At 46.7% G+C, this 9,185-nt stretch overlaps 1 protein-coding gene across 1 annotated transcript in view; it reads left to right on the forward strand.

Annotated features, from left to right (window-relative positions):
• LOC124594518 (proline-rich receptor-like protein kinase PERK2) overlaps positions 1 to 8,752 on the forward strand; it is a 69,887-nt gene extending 61,135 nt beyond the window's left edge. The window contains exon 3 of the mRNA XM_047132891.1: positions 8,294 to 8,752. Within this exon, the coding sequence (XP_046988847.1) occupies positions 8,294 to 8,752 (459 nt within the window). The remainder of the gene's footprint in view (positions 1 to 8,293) is intronic.
• The last annotated feature ends 433 nt before the right edge of the window (positions 8,753 to 9,185 follow it).

Below are 9,185 nucleotides of genomic sequence, written 5' to 3' on the forward strand. Positions count from 1 at the left end.
ATGTGGGGTCTGAGTGGGGTACGGTCAACTTTGGGGTGCCTCGGGGGATCAATGTTGGGGCCACTCCTGTTACTTATTTATATAAATGATATGCTCTCTGGTATTACGGGTAACTCTAAAATATTACTGTTTGCTGATGACACTAGCTTGGTAGTGAAGGATGTTGTGTGCAACATTTGCTCGGTTTCAAACAGTGCAGTTCATGACCTAAGTTCATAGCTTGTAGTAAATAAACTAACGCTAAATCGCACTATGACTCAGTTTTTACAGTTTCTAACACACAATTCAACAAAACCTGACGTTTTAATTTCACAAAATGAGCATATCATTAGTGGAACTGAACAGTTGAAATTTACAGGTGTTCATATAGATAGTAAGCTGTCGCGGAAAGCCCACTTTCAGGATCTTGTTCAAAGACATAGTACTGCCATTTTTACTATTCGTACGGTATCTGTAGTGAGTGATCGCTCGACACGAATATTAGTCTACTTTGCTTATTTTTATTCGGTTATGTCATATGGTATTATGTTTTGGGGTAACTCTTCCCATTCTAAATGGATATTTTTGGCTCAGAAACGGGCGGTTCGGGCAATAAGTGGTGTAATTTCACGAAACTCTTGTCGACCCCAGTTCACGAGTCTTGGTGTTTTGACATTGGCCTCCCAATATATATATTCCTTACTGCCGTTTCTTATTAACAATATTAGCTTATTCCCAAGAATAAGCAGTTTTCACTCGACAGATATCAGACCTGCATTTTGATCTGACTTCTTAACTTCTGTGCAGAAATGTGTACGGTATACTGTTGCATCCTTTTTCAGTAAGCTATAACTTGAATTCAAACATCTTAGTAGTAATCTACGCGCTTCCAAATAGAAGATGAAGAGTTTCCTTGTGGGTCACTCCTTCTATTCTGTCGAGGAGTTCCTTGAAACATTAAGCTGATTCTTGTTGTATTGTTGAATGCGTTTGCTTAAACTTAGGGCTTGAGAGTTTTTGGGTTCATAAACATTTATTTTTATCAGTTATTAAGTTTGTGTTGTAATTTCATGTACTGACACGTTCAATGGCGTGTAAATAATAAAAAAGACAACCCTAGGTTGCTCGAGTGATACATAGAGGGACATCACATTATCTACATGGAGGAGAATTACGATGGGAGCCTCTCAGGGGCCACTTCTGTTCTTGCTTTATGTTAATGTTCTGCCGTTTCATTACAGTCAGGAGGCCTAATTAGTTCTGTTTCGAGGCGAAACAAGCTAAGTAGCATCAACAAAGGAAACAATAAACGATGTTTCGGTAAAATTTACTCAATAGTTCTCCACAAACGAACTAGCCTTAAACTTTGAAAATAACGCTGTTAATTTAGTTCTGTACTGTCAAGTATATTCCACGTCCGCCCCCGGTAGCTGAGTGGTCAGCGCGACAAGTTGTGAATCCTAAGGGCCCGGGTTCGATTCGCGGCTTGGTGCGAGATTTTCTCCGCTCAGGCACTGGGTGTTGTGTTGTCCTAATCATCATCATTTCATCCCCATCGACGCGCAAGTCGCCGACGTGGTGTCAAATCGAAAGACTTGCAGCAGGCGGGCGGTCTACCCGACGGGAGGCCCTCGTCACGTGACATTTAAGTATATTCCACTTCCTATTAACTTATTACGTTGTTACACAGCAGAAGTGTGTTTTGTACAGGTGTTGTGTTATGGACATGTGTAAGATTTTATTAAGGTCCTCACCTCAGAGCATCTTCATGCTAGATGGAGAAAGAATTAGTTGCGTGCTAGCTTTCAGATATCTGCGAATTACAATGTCAAGGAAATGAACTGTCAACCTAGAAGTATAGAACATAGTAACAAAGAGATCTGAAGATTTTCATGAAGTGTGGAACGTTGTGTGGGACAAGGGAATTCCTGTGAGAGCCAAACAGACCATATTTAAAACGTGTCTCCTACCGAGTATCACAAACAGCTAAGAGTGCTGTGTTATTAACAAGGCAGATTTCAGCAAGGTAAAAGCATTCGAAACTAACTTTCAATCATTGACTGAGAGACTGAGTACAGCACGGCTCAACTGATTCCTAAACAGTACTTGAACAGAAACGAGCTGGAGGAAAGACTAGTAATACGACGACACAGAAACAGATGACTGGATCGGATTAAGGAAAACCTGAACATTGGAAGAGAACTCTGGGAAACAATATCAAAACAGGAAATATATCAAGATAGAGGATAAAAAAGGCAAATATGTTCCTATATAAAAGTTTCTAACAGAAAAGTGGGGAATCAGATTCCTCAATCCACTCTCCTCACCAAAAATTTGGACATGCGAACATATTCGCACTCTTTTAATAGAGAACATTCCAATCCTTTTACTCCGCCTCTCCCTGTAGTGAAGCCTTCTTACTCACCATCGCCCTGTCACTGTCGCTGTCTGTATTTGTCTCTCTCCAACGGTCCCCTTTTTCTTCTATCGATTTACATTCCACTGCAACTGTCACCTCTCTCAGTTACACTGTGTACTTTTGTCTTACATTCTCAGTATCACCGCCTCCACAATACCTTGGCGGCTCAAAAATTACGGTCTAATTTATAGTTTTTTTTTCTCATACACCTAAGCGTTTAAAATTTCGGTCCAAGCTGTGCTTACTGATTTTCTGCGGAAAGAAACCTTCCTGGCGCCCAAAGGAAGGGGTCGGGGTAAAGTGGGCAGGAGTCGCACCCGAGGTCTGCCCATCATGTCCCGTTTCCTCACGTTCAGGTATTAAAGAACGTGTACACTCCTGGAAATTGAAATAAGAACACCGTGAACTCATTGACCCAGGAAGGGGAAACTTTATTGACACATTCCTGGGGTCAGATACATCACATGATCACACTGACAGAACCACAGGCACATAGACACAGGCAACAGAGCATGCACAATGTCGGCACTAGTACAGTGTATATCCACCTTTCGCAGCAATGCAGGCTGCTATTCTCCCATGGAGACGATCGTAGAGATGCTGGATGTAGTCCTGTGGAACGGCTTGCCATGCCATTTCCACCTGGCGCCTCAGTTGGACCAGCGTTCGTGCTGGACGTGGAGACCGCGTGAGACGACGCTTCATCCAGTCCCAAACATGCTCAATGGGGGACAGATCCGGAGATCTTGCTGGCCAGGGTAATTGACTTACACCTTCTAGAGCACGTTGGGTGGCACGGGATACATGCGGACGTGCATTGTCCTGTTGGAACAGCAAGTTCCCTTGCCGGTCTAGGAATGGTAGAACGATGGGTTCGATGACGGTTTGGATGTACCGTGCACTATTCAATGTCCCCTCGACGATCACCAGTGGTGTACGGCCAGTGTAGGAGATCGCTCCCCACACCATGATGCCGGGTGTTGGCCCTGTGTGCCTCGGTCGTATGCAGTCCTGATTGTGGCGCTCACCTGCACGGCGCCAAACACGCATACGACAATCATTGGCACCAAGGCAGAAGCGACTCTCATCGCTGAAGACGACACGTCTCCATTCGTCCCTCCATTCACGCCTGTCGCGACACCACTGGAGGCGGGCTGCACGATGTTGGGGCGTGAGCGGAAGACGGCCTAACGGTGTGCGGGACCGTAGCCCAGCTTCATGGAGACGGTTGCGAATGGTCCTCGCCGATAGCCCAGGAGCAACAGTGTCCCTAATTTGCTGGGAAGTGGCGGTGCGGTCCCCTACGGCACTGCGTAGGATCCTACGGTCTTGGCGTGCATCCGTGCGTCGCTGCGGTCCGGTCCCAGGTCGACGGGCACGTGCACCTTCCGCCGACCACTGGCGACAACATCGATGTACTGTGGAGACCTCACGCCCCACGTGTTGAGCAATTGGGCGGTACGTCCACCCGGCCTCCCGCATGCCCACTATACGCCCTCGCTCAAAGTCCGTCAACTGCACATACGGTTCACGTCCACGCTGTCGCGGCATGCTACCAGTGTTAAAGACTGCGATGGAGCTCCGTATGCCACGGCAAACTGGCTGACACTGACGGCGGCGGTGCACAAATGCTGCGCAGCTAGCGCCATTCGACGGCCAACACCGCGGTTCCTGGTGTTTCCGCTGTGCCGTGCGTGTGATCATTGCTTGTACAGCCCTCTCGCAGTGTCCGGAGCAAGTATGGTGGGTCTGACACACCGGTGTCAATGTGTTCTTTTTTCCATTTCCAGGAGTGTAGTAAAGGTAGGAAAAATGTCAATGATTTATTTATTTATTAATTCTTCATATTTTATTAATGCCACCAAGAACACCAGGAAACCGGCGTGGCGACGAGGATGAAGTGACAAGTCGCCAGACTATCGAGGCGTAGTTTTCCAGAGAAGAATATCCGAGTGATCAGAGAAACATCGGTTCCAAGAGCAGAGAAGGCGCGAATCAACTCCTCCCTCCAGTAACACACCAACTCGGTAGTGGGTTAAAAGGGACATTACACAAGAAACCGGAGAAAAATTGTTTGTTTTTGGGATTGCAGACAAATGCACAATGGCGTTCATTATAGGAAGTTCCAAAAATGGACATTTTTCTCACCGGCAGCGAAGAAGTAGCGAACTGCGTGTCCAAAAATCCACTTGCTTCCCATTTGCCGCAAGGTATCATGCAGAATGTACCTCAGTGGAAAAGTAGAGAGCGCACACCGAAGGCCAGACGGCACGCCAGTCGATGTTGGACTGTTTCCTCCAAACCACATTCGGTGATCTGTGCTGCTGAAGAAAGCCATCGATGTTAGTTTCGTCTGCAGTATCGCAGTATGGACACAAGTCAGTTCGAGGAAAGAATTCCGGAAGTAAAAGAAGGGCGGCGGTACATCTGAATACTGGATAGGGGCTGAGAGAGAGAGTATAGTGCAGGGGTCTCGAGTGGCAGGCTGGTAAGGCACAGAGGACAAAAGGCACCACATCACCATTTGAGAGCTCGCTGAAAGGTTTTTATCGCTCTATCAGGGACATAACTAAACCACCCCTGTACAGTGGGAGGGTGAGGGTCTTGTACCTTATCTCGAACAGCAATAAGGGGCAAACATATGAACCCAATGCCGCTAGTATGCGGCGGGCCATGGACGGTGGAATAGGAAGTATCTCTGCCACATGAGCGATATGTGATGCCTATACATTCACGCAGTGTGTCCGTTGCAGAAGATCGAGGGCTCGTAAATGATTATCTAGGAGCCAGGCTCGTAGTTATGACAGTAGGTGCCAGGAGATGAGGGCAATCATGCGCTGCAGATCACTTGCAAAATCGAGTCCTAAGCGTCGGATGCTAGCAGCTATACAAACTGGAGAAGAGGTGTCCGCAGGAAGACCCGCACCTATAGACATGGCACTGGATTTGTAGACGTTAAGGCCGCTACCAGAAGCTTCGCTGTAGGTGGAACCCATGGCAGTGCATCCCTGATTTCTACACAGCTACGAAGAACGAAGGCGAGATCGTCCGCATAAACAGTGCAGTTGAATACATGGCTGCCGAGAGACACCTCAGACAAGCATTGTTTGGTGCCGCATAGCGAAGTCCTCTCCACCTACTCGTTGCCCCACGCAGTAGAGGCGGCCTCTTCTTAAACAGTCCGTATTCTCGCTAAAAGTAAACGTGCCCCCCTCCCCCTCCCTGCAACCCCACGAAAACAAACAATAGACTAAGACATTTTCCACGTGCTCGAGAGGAAACATTTCCGAAGTTCCAGAACCTTCCACACATAGAGAACAGCTTTACTGATCTATGACCACAGATTTCCGAAATACGCCTGAACACCACCTTACCGATTTTTCCAGCTTCTCAATGCTCCAAAACTTTCTTTTTCACTTACAGACGTTCTGATCAAACAACTTCCAGCGCTCAAAGTAGGCACTGTGACTGGTCATTTTCTTCTAACACGTGTATTGCTCCCAAAGGGTACTTGGAAAGGCTGGCGATTCTGTGGGAAATAATCCCCTTTTAATATCTCTTGGTCGGGCCAGGTAACACCCGTTAACTAGATTAAACAAAAACCATACACTTCGCTCCCTCTGTGAGAACACTTCCCGTGCCCTGGAGGACGGAAACAGACGCTTTGGCTCACAAAGCGACCAGCTTTCGCCGACGGCCGCGACCCAGAAACGACACCTATTTCCCTAGTGTCTGGACAGGATTTTCTGGTGGTGTTATCCTTCTACTCGTTTATTATGTTTGAACCGTGTTATATCGAAGTCCTTTCCAACGTCACAGAAATGAGTATCGTAGCTGCATTTTTGTCAAAACGAAGTCTGTGTCGCAATTCGGCAGCTGTAAGATTAAAGAATTATTTTAATGAACTGAATACAGACTCAAAATGCGTAAGAACTGAATTATTTTGACTGTTTTCGCTCGTCTGATGGACCACTTCCAAGTGCTCATTGCTCAAGTGGCAACACATTTAAATTTAAAAAGGACCGATCGGCATCGCCAGCACAGTGACTGTTTATGATGATTAGATGAAATCTTTTCGTTTTAACGTCTTGGCTATATGGAAAAGAGCATCTGAAAAGAAGAGAAGGAAGACTAAGGCTTAACCTCCCGTCCATGGCGAAGTCATTCGAGTCACAGTATAGACTTAGACTGGAGAGAGATGGCGGAGAAAATCGGAAATCAAATACTTGGGTTGTGGCTGTGTTCTGAACATTGGTTACAACAGTCGTTCTGTCCCTTACTGGTGATGTCTGCGTTTGTTAAAAATTACTTTCGTGCGTCAGAAAATGTTTCAAATTGTCCGCTGTGAAGTATTGCTAACCGCCGCTCTATATTGATAAAATGTGGCAGTCTTTGACGGGAAAATTTTTTTTCTATGTTTTATGACCGCCATTGATCCGCACGATTATCATCAGATATGTCTTTCGTTCTAAACTATTATGTAAAACATAGAATGCTTACGTAAGTCTGCAGGCTTTCGTGGCCATTGTCATGGACAAAATATTCTGGGTTGGTGGGTTCAGTGCTCAACAATCTGTCTTAATGTGCCTTCGGTATTAGCGATGACATCAGCTTTTCATCGGAGTTGTATTTTTTTGAAGAAGACAATGAAGGCCAGTGGATTTGAGAGGGCTTTTAATCGAAATACAAGTAACATTATTCAGAAGGACGAGAAACCGCCCTCTCACTCTAAGTTACCGTTTGTTTCTTGGGTCACTGACCGCACAACCAGAATTAAAATGAAAAGTGGTATTCAGTCAACTTTCTTCAGTGAAGACAAAATATAAGTCTTTTACCGCTGGAAAATGGATGCACCGGATTGGCTCCGCCCTCCGCGATATATAAAATTACATGTGGCTGCGGCTAAGTATGTATAGGGGAAGCGGGAAGGACTGTTAAAGAACGTATTAAGAAACACGAAGAGCACACGCGCCTGTAACAAAGTATGAAATCGGCAGAAACGGAACTTTACCGACAGCTGTGGCCTTGATATCGATTTCAAGAACGTGCCGGTGCTGGCTAAGGAAACTAACATTTATAGAAGAAAAGCCCGAGGGGCGATTAAAATTTCTAAGAACGCGTGTAACTTTAACAGAGAGGACTGCCGTAGGTGTCGTGGCTCCACGCCATGGAGGCCACGGCGTGCAAGCAACACAAACAACGGACTGGAAACCACCTCTACGGATAATAATATTTCGGATAAACATTTCCATCCTCATACTCCGCCCGTTTCGCTTGTACCCAATGATGGGGTGCCACGAACTGCAGCAGGAGGAATTTTGACCAATAACTCATCTTCAGTATAAGTGCAGGAAAAGTCGCTTTCTGACCAATAACGTTGGCCCTACAACTGTAGCCACAGGAGTTTTAGCCGGTAACCCGTATCTTTGACATTATGGAGGGATGACTTCTCTTACTTTCCAATGACGGGAGCCCACCAATGGCAGCCCATGCTTTTTAAACAGTACCCATTTCTGCAGCACAAGGGCGGGAAAACTGCTCTTTCTAACAGAAGGCGACACTGGTCTCTGACAGTACTCAGGCTCCAGTGGGCACCACATAATCCAGAAGAAGATGCCGGAAGAGGGGTCGAAACGACGATTATTCGAAGAAATGTGACGCGGCCTAATAACCTAAGTGATTTTAATTCTGTAAAAGGTTTGCTGCCAATCTATTACCAATGGTTCTCGCTAATTCTCGGTGGCCTGTCTAAGCTGCGTGACCTCATATACGTGAAAGTTAGAAAATACGAGTGCTTTCATTGTGGCATTTAGCCCAGATATTCTGTCAGAAAGCTCTGCTCTAAATGGCTCTTCCCAAATTCGAAGCCGTTTCCTGAGACGGTCTGTTTGGCAGAGGCCGTGGCCCCTGCCGTCATCCCCTGCGACCTCTGGGGCGCATCCCGTAACGCCGTGGCGATTGGCGCAGCGTACCAGTCGTCGCTGCCGAATTGAGTCGGTGGCGGCGACTTCCTCGAATCCATTTAGAGGCGTCGGCGGCTGGCTCAATCCCGGGGAGAGCAAACAGGCGGGCCTCCGCTCGCCGCCCCCGGCGCCCCCGCCAGTGTGCGCCACCCTTCCGCGCCGCTGGAGATCAATCGCCCCGCGGCGCCACACGCCGCCAAACGCCGCGGAGTTCTGCGCCGCCCCGCTACATGTGCGCCATCCGCCTTTGCCGCGGCTTCGGCTGCAGCTACAGACCTTGCTAGGAGTCGCCTCGCACACTGTACGCTTCGCCTCAACAGCTTCCAGCCGTTGGTCTCCTCTGTGGATTCCTTTTGTTCACTTTGTCCAGCTATCTTGTGCGAACTCGTAACGAGCTTAACCAAGACTTTATCCATGATGGATACAAGATAGTGGTTTTTACAATCTATGTTAAAATTTAGACTGAATCACAGGTTTCACAGAGTAAAAATCTAAAACTGACTCACTTCAAACGTCGAGCCTTCATAATCAGTATTATTATACAAAATTCTTTAAAAGCAATGGAAATAGGTCCCGGAGGAGGTTCGAGTCTTTCCTCGGGCATGGGTGTGTGTGTTTGTCCATAGGATAATTTAGGCTAAGTAGTGTGTAAGCTTAGGGACTGATGACCTTAGCAGTTAAGTCCCATACGATTTCAGACACATTTGAACATTTGAGCAATGGAAATAAAAATGTAAATAAAATATTAAAATATCAGCGCCACTGCCCTTGCAAACGTGTCTTCTTAAGATGTGGAAGTATATCTTAAGGAGGGAAATGAAGTG

The sequence above is a fragment of the Schistocerca americana genome, chromosome 2 (genome assembly GCF_021461395.2).
Source record: "Schistocerca americana isolate TAMUIC-IGC-003095 chromosome 2, iqSchAmer2.1, whole genome shotgun sequence".
Classification (NCBI taxonomy): Eukaryota; Metazoa; Arthropoda; class Insecta; order Orthoptera; family Acrididae; genus Schistocerca; species Schistocerca americana.